Below are 13,140 nucleotides of genomic sequence, written 5' to 3'. Positions count from 1 at the left end.
AATGGAGAAAATCAAATTTGCCATCCGATGGTCAGATGACGGCTTCCACAGAATGTGGGAGCCATTCACCCAATTGTTCCGGGACCTGTTTGTTTGTGGCCTACGAACAAGCAGAAGAATAGCCAGGTAGCAAAGAATCAGGGGAAAGTAGCCAAGGGATGAGAGGGAGAGATACACTGGGAGAGTGGGGGCGACAGCTAAACCTAAGAGGAAAGAAAGGCAAACCACAGGGGAGGGGGGAAGGGGGGTGGAAGAGTGTGGAGACAGGGAACAATAGAGGGAACCAGAGAGATGGAGGGGGAGACAGGGGAATGAAAGCCGGAAGGAGGGCACAGGAAATGATAACAAACTTGGCATCTACAGGAACAGAGAGCAAGGAGAATCCAGGCGAAAGACTGGAGGAACGGCTGAAGCGGAAATGAGCGCAAGACGACAACGGCAGCGAAACCCGTCCGGGAGAAGCAAGTGACAACACCAACACCAGACCCACTGGAGTATTCCCCTCTGCCATTGTTTCTCCGGCACCCAAATGTATACCTACCTCCCCAGTCTCTTCCCCCCCCCCCCACACACACACACACACACAAATGCCTACTTGTGTGTTATAAATTATGTTGCCAATTGTACAGAGTTGCTGCTGTTGAGCTTGTGCATAATACTGTAGCAGTTATTTTTAAAAAAAATTTATTTTATTTTTATTTTTTTGGTATGTTTGTGTGTGCCCTTCTCTTCGAGATATATATATATATGTAATATATATATATCTCAGTCTGTGTACATAACTGTAAATATACTTTGTTCGAAAACCCAATAAAAAACATTTATAAAAAAACACTTTAAATTAAATGTAGCCTTTTGGAAGTTCCTTAATATCAAATAATATTAATTACTCTGGGGCCCTTCTTCCGTGTTCTCCGGTGTTACAGAATATAGCCCTTCCAAAAGCTAAACCGCAAAATAAAACCTGAAAAACCAAGCAATAAAAGTAGTAAATACTTACCAGACTGTAATTCACGGTATGGAAAGGATCGCCAACCATACTCGAAGGATCATCTCGTTTCATCCTCACGGAACTCCCTTCGTCACCAAACTCTAACTTAAGCACCCCACTGCAGCCCAAAGTAGCACTCCACTGCAGAAAAGTAATGCTCATTTGGAAAGCTAGTACAGATACAGCGGGCAGAACAGCCTCCAGTGCTGTAAGAACTCTGATCTCCTCTCATCCCCAAGAAGGGCCATACGGACGTTAACTGACTCTCTTCCCACAGATGTTCCGGGAGCTGCTGAGTGGATCCAGCATCTTCTGTTTTTATATCTGACCTCCATCATCCGTGGCCTTTTGCTTCCCTGAGAAGTAATTTTCATTCCACTGCGTGCAGCTAGCCAAATGGTTGCCTTGCTTCCGAATCAAAATTCAGATGCTGGAAATGGGAAAGAAAATAAGAAATGGGGAGCGCTGCAAGTGCTCAGCAGGTCACAGCGAGAGTGCGTGTGTGTGTGTGTGGCGAGAGAAACGGAGTTCACGTTTCCAATCCATGAGCTATCAGCAGAACTGTTCCGAGCGAGAGCCACGGAGCTGAAACGTGGACCCTCTGGCTCCCCACAGACACTGCCGGAGCTGCCGAGCATTCCCACCATTTTTCTGCTTTACTTGGTTACATTTCCCCCTTGCATTCATCAAATTGTTGAACTGAGAATGTTACAGAGCGATGAATGAGCGAGGCTTTCCTTTATACATTCCTCACACACGTGTGGCCTTGGTGCTGCTAAGATTGCCCCCTGTGAATGTTCAGTTCTCGAACTGGTGGTCACAATATGTTTGTGCTCGTTATGTTTGTCAGATTTCCTTAACCACGGTGAGGATGTCCCATGTACCCCTGCTTTCTTGTAAAGACTAAAAATATTCTTGCCATAGTGCTCGTGCAATCGTTTATGCTGAGTGTGCAAGCGGGCGGTAGCTTGATGCCTCTCCCCAACGCCTCTTTGGCAAGTGAAGCTGACGTGGTTGAATTTCTTCTGGCAGGTGCAGACCCATCTGGAGAACCCCACCAAGTACCACATCCAGCAGTCGCAGCGGCAGCAGGTCAAGCAGTACCTGTCCACCACTATGGGGGGCAAGGCTGCTGGCCAGGCTCTGGCTGGCTCGCACTCCCCAGGGTCTGGGGAGCAGACAGTGGCCAGGGCAGTGAGCAGTACCCCCAACAGCCCCATGGCCCTGCTGAAAATCGACTCGAATCCAGAGAAAGAGGTGAGGTCCTGGGGGGAGGGGGGAGGAGGAGGTGGGTGGTCGGGGGAGGGGGGGAGGAGGTGGGTGGTCGGGGGAGGGGGAGGGAGAGTGTAAAAACAGGGGGGGGGGAACTGTAAAATTGACAGCGAGAGGTCATTGTCAGGAGTTAATAGTTGAGGGTTACGGTTTGGGAACAGATCGAGGCAATTTACTCGCTCATATTTACATGGGTATTTAAGAGGGTTAAGGAAGTTTTAGTGGAGTTTATTCAAGTTATTCAAGGACATTGAAAGACGTTTCTGGGGATATTCTTGGTGTGTGTGGGGGGGGGGGGTGGAGTGGGGTTTTGGGTGTAATTGCTCAGTGTTTGGGGTATTTTCCGGTGTTTGGAGTATTGTGGGCCATTTCAGTCATGGGTTTTGGGGGGGGGGGGGTCTATCAGATGGGTGGTATCTAAGCGGTTATTGGGATTAAGAATGGCGGCTGTCACCCAGTTCCATGTGACCGAACTCGGTGTTTGTTGACAGATGGATGATGTCCTCGATGAGATCATCAGTTTGGAGTCGAGCTACAATGATGACATGATGGGATTGGTGGACTCAGTTCTCCAGACGCCCAATACTGTGAGTCTCTCTCTCTCTGCTTCTTCACTCCTGACAGTTAAGTGGCCCTACTGAGCCCAGAAACCATGGAATAGTAAGAAGTCTTACAACACCAGGGTAAAATCCAACGGGTGCTCACCCCAGTCCAACGTCAGAGTTATCATGGAATAATAGGATGCGTGTCATTAGCGGGACTCACATGATGCGATACTGAATGTTTCGATCAAGTGCAGACGCCAAACAGGCGGACAAACGTGAGGGTGGGATTACAGCACTGTCCCGCGTGGGGAGGGTGGGAATACAGCACTGTCCCGCATGGGGAGGGTGGGAATACAGCACTGTCCCGCATGGGGAGGGTGGGAATACAGCACTGTCCCGCGTGGGGAGGGTGGGATTACAGCACTGTCCCACATGGGGAGGGTGGGATTACAGCACTGTCCCACATGGGGAGGGTGGGATTACAGCACTGTCCCGCATGGGGAGGGTGGGATTACAGCACTGTCCCGTATGGGGAGGGTGGGATTACAGCACTGTCCCGTATGGGGAGGGTGGGATTACAGCACTGTCCCACGTGGGGAGGGTGGGATTACAGCACTGTCCCGCACGGGGAGGGTGGGATTACAGCACTGTCCCGCATGGGGAGGGTGGGATTACAGCACTGTCCCGCATGGGGAGGGTGGGATTACAGCACTGTCCCGCGTGGGGAGGGTGGGATTACAGCACTGTCCCGCATGGGGAGGGTGGGATTACAGCACTGTCCCGCATGGGGAGGGTGGGATTACAGCACTGTCCCGCATGGGGAGGGTGGGATTACAGCACTGTCCCGCATGGGGAGGGTGGGATTACAGCACTGTCCCGTATGGGGAGGGTGGGATTACAGCACTGTCCCGTATGGGGAGGGTGGGATTACAGCACTGTCCCACGTGGGGAGGGTGGGATTACAGCACTGTCCCGCACGGGGAGGGTGGGATTACAGCACTGTCCCGCATGGGGAGGGTGGGATTACAGCACTGTCCCGCATGGGGAGGGTGGGATTACAGCACTGTCCCGCGTGGGGAGGGTGGGATTACAGCACTGTCCCGCGTGGGGAGGGTGGGATTACAGCACTGTCCGGCATGGGGAGGGTGGGATTACAGCACTGTCCTGCGTGGGGAGGGTGGGATTACAGCACTGTCCCGTGTGGGGAGGGTGGGATTACAGCACTGTCCCGCATGGGGAGGGTGGGATTACAGCATTGTCCCGCGTGGGGAGGGTGGGATTACAGCACTGTCCCGTGTGGGGAGGGTGGGATTACAGCACCGTCCCGCGTGGGGAGGGTGGGATTACAGCACTGTCCCGCGTGGGGAGGGTGGGATTACAGCACTGTCCCGCGTGGGGAGGGTGGGATTACAGCATTGTCACGTGTGGGGAGGGTGGGATTACAGCACTGTCCCGCGTGGGGAGGGTGGGATTACAGCACTGTCCCGCGTGGGGAGGGTGGGATTACAGCACTGTCCTGCGTGGGGAGGGTGGGATTACAGCACTGTCCCGTGTGGGGAGGGTGGGATTACAGCACTGTCCCGCATGGGAGGGTGGGATTACAGCACTGTCCCGCATGGGGAGGGTGGGAATACAGCACTGTCCCGCATGGGAAGGGTGGGATTACAGCACTGTCCCGCATGGGGAGGGTGGGATTACAGCACTGTCCCGCATGGGGAGGGTGGGATTACAGCACTGTCCCGTATTGGGAGGGTGGGATTACAGCACTGTCCCGTATGGGGAGGGTGGGATTACAGCACTGTCCCGCATGGGGAGGGTGGGATTACAGCACTGTCCCGTGTGGGGGGTGGGATTACAGCACTGTCCCGCGTGGGGGGTGGGATTACAGCACTGTCCCGCGTGGGGAGGGTGGGATTACAGCACTGTCCCGCATGGGGAGGGTGGGATTACAGCACTGTCTTGCGTGGGGAGGGTGGGATTACAGCACTGTCCCGCATGAGGAGGGTGGGATTACAGCACTGTCCCGCGTGGGGAAGGTCAGATTACAGCACTGTCCCACGTGGGGAGGGTGGGATTACAGCACTGTCCCGCCTGGGGAGGGTGGGATTACAGCACTGTCCTGCATGGGGAGGGGGAGATTACAGCACTGTCCCGTGTGGGGAGGGTGGGATTACAGCACTGTCCTGCATGGGGAGGGTGGGATTACAGCACTGTCCTGCGTGGGGAGGGTGGGATTACAGCACTGTCCCGTGTGGGGAGGGTGGGATTACAGCACTGTCCCGCATGGGGAGGGTGGGATTACAGCACTGTCCCGTGTGGGGAGGGTGGGATTACAGCACTGTCCTGTGTGGGGAGGGTGGGATTACAGAACTGCCTCACGTGGGGAGGGTGGGATTACAGCACTGTCCCGCTTGGGGGAGGGGGATTACAGCACTGTCCCGCACGGGGAGGGAGGGATTACAGCACTGTCCCGTATGGGGAGGGTGGGATTACTGCACTGTCCCGTATGGGGAGGGTGGGATTACTGCACTGTCCCGTATGGGGAGGGTGGGATTACAGCACTGTCCCACGTGGGGAGGGTGGGATTACAGCACTGTCCCGCGTGGGGAGGGTCAGATTACAGCACTATCCCACATGGGGAGGGTGGGATTACAGCACTGTCCCGCCTGAGGAGGGTGGGATTATAGCACTGTCCCCTGTGGGGAGGGTGGGGTACAGCACTGTCCCACCTGGGGAGGGTGGGATTACAGCACTGTCCCGCGTGGGGAGGGTGGGATTACAGCACTGTCCCCCATGGGGAGGGTCGGATTACAGCACTGTCCCGAATGGGGAGGGTGGGATTACAGCACTGTCCCGCGTGGGGAGGGGGATTACAGCACTGTCCTGCATGGGGAGGGGTGGGATTACAGCACTGTCCCGTGTGGGGACGGTGGGATTACACCACTGTCCTGCGTGGGAAGGGGGATTACAGCACTGTCCCGTGCGGGGAGGGTGGGATTATAGCACTGTCCCGCGTGTGGAGGGTGGGATTACAGCACTGTCCCGCGTGGGGAGGGCAGGATTATGGCACTGTCCCGCATGGGGAGGGTAGGATTACAGCACTGTCCCGTGTGGTGATGGTGGGATTACAGCACTGTCCCGTGTGGGGAGGGTGGGATTACAGCACTGTCCCGCGTGGGGAGGGTAGGATTACGGCACTGTCCCGCTTGGGGAGGGTGGGATTACAGCACTGTCCCGCGTGGGGAGGGTGGGATTACAGCACTGTCCCGCGTGGGGTGGGTGGGAATACAGCACTGTCCCACGTGGGGAGGGTGGGATACAGCACTGTCCCGCGTGGGGAGGGTGGGATTACAGCACTGTCCCACAGGAGGAGAGTGGGATTACAGCACTGTCCCGCATGGGGAGGGTGGGATTACAGCACTGTCCCGCGTGGGGAGGGTGGGATTACAGCACTGTCCCGTGCGGGGAGGGTGGGATTACAGCACTGTCCCACGTGGTGGTGGGGGGGGGGTGGAGATGGGGGTGGATTACAGCACTGTCGCGCGTGGGGAGTATGGTCTTAAAACGGGACCTCCTGGGGGAGTGTGGGAAATACAGTGCCATCCCCTGAAGGAGAGGGGGGATTACAGCACCACCTCCCCAGGGGAGGAGGGGGAATTACAGCACCACCTCCCCAGGGGAGGAGTGGGAATTACAGCACCCCCTCCCCAGGGGAGGAGTGGGAATTACAGCACCACCCCCCCAGGGGAGGAGTGGGAATTACAGCACCACCCCCCCAGGGGAGGAGGGGGAATTGCAGCACCGCCCCCCAGGGGAGGAGTGGGAATTACAGCATCACCTCCCCAGGGGAGGAGGGGGAATAACAGCATCACCTCCCCAGGGGAGGAGGGGGAATAACAGCACCGCCACCCCAGGGGAGGAGGGGGAATTACAGCATCACCTCCCCAGGGGAGGAGGGGGAATAACAGCACCACCCCCCCAGGGGAGGAGGGGGAATTACAGCACCCCCTCCCCAGGGGAGGAGGGGGAATTGCAGCACCGCCCCCCAGGGGAGGAGTGGGAATTACAGCATCACCTCCCCAGGGGAGGAGGGGGAATAACAGCACCGCCACCCCAGGGGAGGAGGGGGAATTACAGCATCACCTCCCCAGGGGAGGAGGGGGAATAACAGCACCACCCCCCCAGGGGAGGAGGGGGAATTACAGCACCCCCTCCCCAGGGGAGGAGGGGGAATTGCAGCACCGCCCCCCCAGGGGAGGAGTGGGAATTACAGCATCACCTCCCCAGGGGAGGAGGGGGAATAACAGCACCGCCACCCCAGGGGAGGAGGGGGAATTACAGCATCACCTGCCCAGGGGAGGAGGGGGAATTACAGCACCCCCTCCCCAGGGGAGGAGTGGGAATTACAGCACCCCCTCCCCAGGGGAGGAGGGGGAATTACAGCATCACCTCCCCAGGGGAGGAGGGGGAATTACAGCACCGCCTCCCCAGGGGAGGAGGGGAATTACAGACTGCCATGCCATGGAAGAGGGTAGGATTAAACCACAGCCCCCGGGGGGAGGGTGGGTTTACTGCGCCACACTCGGGGGAAGGGGTTACAGCCATGCCCCCTAACGGGAGGGGGATTATAGCCCTTAATTCTTCTCTCTCCACAGCTACCAGTGTCGGGGAACTTGCTCAGTGTCTACACCACACAAATCATGTCGAATGGAACAGTCACCATCAGCAACTCGTGTCCAGCCAACCTGCCCAACAGGATAGAAAGCACAGGTACCAGGCCCCCTCTCTGCACCTCCTCCTCTCTGCACCCCCTCCTCTCTGCACCCCCTCCCTGCACCCCCTCCTCCCTGCACCCCCTCTCTGCACTCCCTCCTCTCTGCACTCCCTCCTCCCTGCACCCCCTCCTCCCTGCACCCCCTCCTCTCTGCACCCCCTCCTCTCTGCACCCCCTCCTCTCTGCACCCCCTCCCTGCACCCCCTCCTCTCTGCACCCCCTCTCTGCACCCCCTCCTCTCTGCACCCCCTCCTCTCTGCACCCCTACCTCTCTGCCCCCCTCCTCCCTGCACCCCCTCTCTGCACCCCCTCTCTGCACCCCCTCTCTGCACCCCCTCTCTGCACCACCTCTCTGCACCCCCTCTCTGCACCCCCTCTCTGCACCCCCTCTCTGCACCTCCTCCTCTTGCCCCCCTCTCTCTGCCCCCCTCTCTCTGCCCCCCTCTCTCTGCCCCCCCTCTCTGCACCCCCCTCTCTGCACCCCCCTCTCTGCACCCCCCTCTCTGCACCCCCCTCTCTGCACCCCCCCCTCTCTGCACCCCCCTCTCTGCACCCCCCTCTCTGCACCCCCCTCTCTGCACCCCCCTCTCTGCACCCCCCTCTCTGCACCCCCCTCTCTGCACCCCCCTCTCTGCACCCCCCTCTCTGCACCCCCCTCTCTGCACCCCCCTCTCTGCACCCCCCTCTCTGCACCCCCCCTCTCTGCACCCCCCTCTCTGCACCCCCCTCTCTGCACCCCCCTCTCTGCACCCCCCCTCTCTGCACCCCCCCTCTCTGCACCCCCCCTCTCTGCACCCCCCCTCTCTGCACCCCCCCTCTCTGCACCCCCCCTCTCTGCACCCCCCCTCTCTGCACCCCCTCTCTGCACCCCCCCTCTCTGCACCCCCCTCTCTGCACCCCCCTCTCTGCACCCCCCTCTCTGCACTCCCACTCTCTGCACCCCCCCTCTCTGCACCCCCCTCTCTGCACCCCTCCTCCCTGCACCCCCCTCCCTGCACCCCCTCTCTGCACCCCCTCTCTGCACCCCCCTCTCTGCACCCCCTCTCTGCACCCCCCTCTCTGCACCCCCTCTCTGCACCCCCTCTCTGCACCCCCTCCTCCCTGCACCCCCTGCTCTCTGCACCCCCTCCTCTCTGCACCCCTCCTCTCTGCATCCCCTCCTCTCTGCACGCCCTCCTCTCTGCACCCCCTCCTCTCTGCACCCCTCCTCTCTGCACCCCCTCCTCTCTGCACCCCCTCCTCTCTGCACCCCCTCCTCTCTGCACCCCCTCCTCTCTGCACCCCCTCCTCTCTGCACCCCCTCCTCTCTGCACCCCCTCCTCTCTGCACCCCCTCTGCTCTGCACCCCCTCTGCTCTGCACCCCCTCCTCTCTGCACCCCCTCCTCCCTGCACCCCCTCTCTGCATCCCCTCCTCTCTGCATCCCCTCCTCCCTGCACCCCCTCCTCCCTGCACCCCCTCCTCCCTGCACCCCCTCCTCCCTGCACCCCCTCCTCCCTGCACCCCTCCTCCCTGCACCCCCTCCTCCCTGCACCCCCTCCTCCCTGCACCCCCTCCTCCCTGCACCCCCTCCTCCCTGCACCCCCTCCTCCCTGCACCCCCTCCTCCCTGCACCCCCCTCCTCCCTGCACCCCCTCCTCCTGCACCCCCTCCTCCCTGCACCCCCTCCTCCCTGCACCCCCTCCTCCCTGCACCCCCTCCTCCCTGCACCCCCTCCTCCCTGCACCCCCTCCTCCCTGCACCCCCTCCTCCCTGCACCCCCTCCTCCCTGCACCCCCTCCTCCCTGCACCCCCTCCTCCCTGCACCCCCTCCTCCCTGCACCCCCTCCTCCCTGCACCCCCTCCTCCCTGCACCCCCTCCTCCCTGCACCCCCTCCTCCCTGCACCCCCTCCTCCCTGCACCCCCTCCTCCCTGCACCCCCTCCTCCCTGCACCCCCTCCTCCCTGCACCCCCTCCTCCCTGCACCCCCTCCTCCCTGCACCCCCTCCTCCCTGCACCCCCTCCTCCCTGCACCCCCTCCTCCCTGCACCCCCTCCTCCCTGCACCCCCTCCTCCCTGCACCCCCTCCTCCCTGCACCCCCCTCCTCCCTGCACCCCCTCCTCCCTGCACCCCCTCCTCCCTGCACCCCCTCCTCCCTGCACCCCCTCCTCCCTGCACCCCCTCCTCCCTGCACCCCCTCCTCCCTGCACCCCCTCCTCCCTGCACCCCCTCCTCCCTGCACCCCCTCCTCCCTGCACCCCCTCCTCCCTGCACCCCCTCCTCCCTGCACCCCCTCCTCCCTGCACCCCCTCCTCCCTGCACCCCCTCCTCCCTGCACCCCCTCCTCCCTGCACCCCCTCCTCCCTGCACCCCCTCCTCCCTGCACCCCTCCTCCCTGCACCCCCTCCTCCCTGCACCCCCTCCTCCCTGCACCCCCTCCTCCCTGCACCCCCTCCTCCCTGCACCCCCTCCTCCCTGCACCCCCTCCTCCCTGCACCCCCTCCTCCCTGCACCCCCTCCTCCCTGCACCCCCTCCTCCCTGCACCCCCTCCTCCCTGCACCCCCTCCTCCCTGCACCCCCTCCTCCCTGCACCCCCTCCTCCCTGCACCCCCTCCACCCTGCACCCCCTCCTCCCTGCACCCCCTCCTCCCTGCACCCCTCTATTCTCCCTCTCTGCTCCCCTCTCTGCACCTTCCCCACTCTGCACATCCTCCTCTTGCCCCCCTCTCTCTGCCCCCCTCTCTCTGCCCCCCTCTCTCTGCCCCCCTCTCTCTGCACCCCCATCTCTGCACCCCCCTCTCTGCCCCCCTGTGCCCCCCTCTCTGCCCCCCCCTCGCCCCCCTCTCTGCAACCACCCTCTCTGCACCCCCTCCTCTCTGCACCCCCCTCCTCTCTGTTCCCTCCTCACTGCCCTCCCCCTCTCTGCACCCTACCAATCTGCACCCTCCCACTCTGCCCCCCCTCTCTGCCCCCCCTCTCTGCCCCCCCTCTCTGCCCCCCCTCTCTGCCCCCCCTCTCTGCCCCCCCTCTCTGCCCCCCTCTCTGCCCCCCTCTCTACCCCCCCTCTCTACCCTCCCCTCCGGCATCCCCTCTACGCACCCCCCTCTCTGCACCCCCCTCTCCGGCCCCCCCTCTCCGGCCCCCCCCTCTGCGGCCCCCCCTCTGCGGCCCCCCCCTCTCCGGCCCCCCCTCTCCCGGTCCCCCCTCTCCGGCCCCCCCTCTGCAGCCCCCCCTCTCCGGCCCCCGCTCTCTGCATCCCCCCTCTCTGCATCCCCCCTCTCTGCATCCCCCCTCTCTGCATCCCCCCTCTCTGCATCCCCCCTCTCTGCATCCCCCCCTCTCTGCATCCCCCCTCTCTGCATCCCCCCTCTCTGCACCCACCCTCTCTGCACCCACCCTCTCTGCACCCACCCTCTCTGCACCCCCCCTCTCTGCACCTTCCCCTCTCTGCCCCCCTCTCTGATCCTTCTCCTCTCTGCCCCCCCTCTCTGCCCCCCCTCTGTACCCCCCTCTCTGCCCCCTTGCTGCATCCCCCGCTCTCTGACCCCCTCTCTGCCCCCCCCCATTTGCCCCCCCCCATTTGCCCCCCCCCATTTGCCCCCCCCCCCATTTGCCCCCCCCCATTTGCCCCCCCCCATTGGCCCCCCCCCTCCGGCCCCCCCTCTCCGCCCCCCGCCCTCTCCGCACCCCCCTCTCCGCACCCCCCTCTCCGGCCCCCCCCTCTCCGGCCCCCCCCCTCTCCGGCCCCCCCCTCTCCGGCCCCCCCCTCTCCGGCACCCCCCCTCTCCGGCCCCCCCCTCTCCGGCCCCCCCCCTCTCCGGCCCCCCCCCTCTCCGGCCCCCCCCTCTCCGGCCCCCCCCTCTCCGGCCCCCCCCTCTCCGGCCCCCCCCTCTCCGGCCCCCCCCTCTCCGGCCCCCCCCTCTCCGGCCCCCCCCTCTCCGGCCCCCCCCTCTCGGCCCCCCCCTCTCCGGCCCCCCCCTCTCCGGCCCCCCCCTCTCCGGCCCCCCCCTCTCCGGCCCCCCCCTCTCCGGCCCCCCCCTCTCCGGCCCCCCCCTCTCCGGCCCCCCCCCTCTCCGGCCCCCCCCTCTTCGCCCACCCCTCTCCGGCCCCCCCTCTCCGGCCCCCCCTCTCCGGCCCCCCCTCTCCGGCCCCCCCCTCTCTGCACCCCCCCTCTCTGCACCCCCGCTCTCTGCACCCCGCTCTCTGCACCCCGCTCTCTGCACCCCGCTCTCTGCACCCCGCTCTCTGCACCCCGCTCTCTGCACCCCGCTCTCTGCACCCCGCTCTCTGCACCCCGCTCTCTGCACCCCGCTCTCTGCACCCCGCTCTCTGCACCCCGCTCTCTGCACCCCGCTCTCTGCACCCCGCTCTCTGCACCCCGCTCTCTGCACCCCGCTCTCTGCACCCCGCTCTCTGCACCCCGCTCTCTGCACCCCGCTCTCTGCACCCCGCTCTCTGCACCCCGCTCTCTGCACCCCGCTCTCTGCACCCCGCTCTCTGCACCCCGCTCTCTGCACCCCGCTCTCTGCACCCCGCTCTCTGCACCCCGCTCTCTGCACCCCGCTCTCTGCACCCCGCTCTCTGCACCCCGCTCTCTGCACCCCGCTCTCTGCACCCCCGCTCTCTGCACCCCGCTCTCTGCACCCCGCTCTCTGCACCCCGCTCTCTGCACCCCGCTCTCTGCACCCCGCTCTCTGCACCCCGCTCTCTGCACCCCCCTCTCTGCACCCCCCTCTCTGCACCCCCCTCTCTGCACCCCCCTCTCTGCACCCCCCTCTCTGCACCCCCCTCTCTGCACCCCCCTCTCTGCACCCCCCTCTCTGCACCCCCCTCTCTGCACCCCCCTCTCTGCACCCCCCTCTCTGCACCCCCCTCTCTGCACCCCCCTCTCTGCACCCCCCTCTCTGCACCCCCCTCTCTGCACCCCCCTCTCTGCACCCCCCCTCTCTGCACCCCCCCCTCTCTGCACCCCCCCTCTCTGCACCCCCCCCTCTCTGCACCCCCCCCCTCTCTGCACCCCCCTCTCTGCACCCCCCCTCTCTGCACCCCCCCCTCTCTGCACCCCCCCTCTCTGCACCCCCCCTCTCTGCACCACCCCTCTCTGCACCCCCCTCTCTGCACCCCCCTCTCTACACCCCCGCCTTCCTGCACACCACCTCTCTGCAGCCACTCCACTCTGCACCTCCTGCTCTCTGCCCCCCTCTCTCTGCCCCCCTCTCTCTGCCCCCCCTCTCTCTGCCCCCCTCTCTCTGCCCCCCTCTCTCTGCCCCCCCTCTCTCTGCCCCCCTCTCTCTGCCCCCCTCTCTCTGCCCCCCTCTCTCTGCCCCCCTCTCTCTGCCCCCCTCTCTCTGCCCCCCTCTCTCTGCACCCCCCTCTCTGCACCCCCCCCTGTGCACCTTCCTCTCTCTGCACCCCCGCCTTCCTGCACCCCACCTCTCTGCACCTCCTCCTCTCTGCCCCCCCTCCTCTCTGCCCCCTCTCTCTGCCCCCCTCTCTCTGCCCCCTCTCTCTGCTCCCCTCTCTCTGCCCCCCCCTCTCTCTGCCACCTTCTCTCTGCCCCCTTCTCTCTGCCCCCTT

The 13,140-nt window shown here is 63.7% G+C and overlaps 1 protein-coding gene across 1 annotated transcript in view; it reads left to right on the top strand.

The window, feature by feature from the left end:
• The window catches only part of LOC140399460 (microphthalmia-associated transcription factor-like), a gene marked incomplete at its 3' end in the record, with an annotated part of 43,809 nt that extends 36,217 nt beyond the window's left edge, over window positions 1-7,592 (top strand). Inside the window, exons 4-6 of the mRNA XM_072489037.1 lie at window positions 2,024-2,248; window positions 2,755-2,850; window positions 7,464-7,592. Coding sequence (XP_072345138.1) covers window positions 2,024-2,248; window positions 2,755-2,850; window positions 7,464-7,592 — 450 coding nt within the window. The remainder of the gene's footprint in view (window positions 1-2,023; window positions 2,249-2,754; window positions 2,851-7,463) is intronic.
• Window positions 7,593-13,140: the final 5,548 nt, after the last annotated feature.

This window comes from Scyliorhinus torazame, chromosome 22, assembly GCF_047496885.1.
Source record: "Scyliorhinus torazame isolate Kashiwa2021f chromosome 22, sScyTor2.1, whole genome shotgun sequence".
Classification (NCBI taxonomy): Eukaryota; Metazoa; Chordata; class Chondrichthyes; order Carcharhiniformes; family Scyliorhinidae; genus Scyliorhinus; species Scyliorhinus torazame.
Note: the sequence above shows the minus strand (reverse complement) of the source record. Positions and strands in the feature narration are given on the sequence as shown.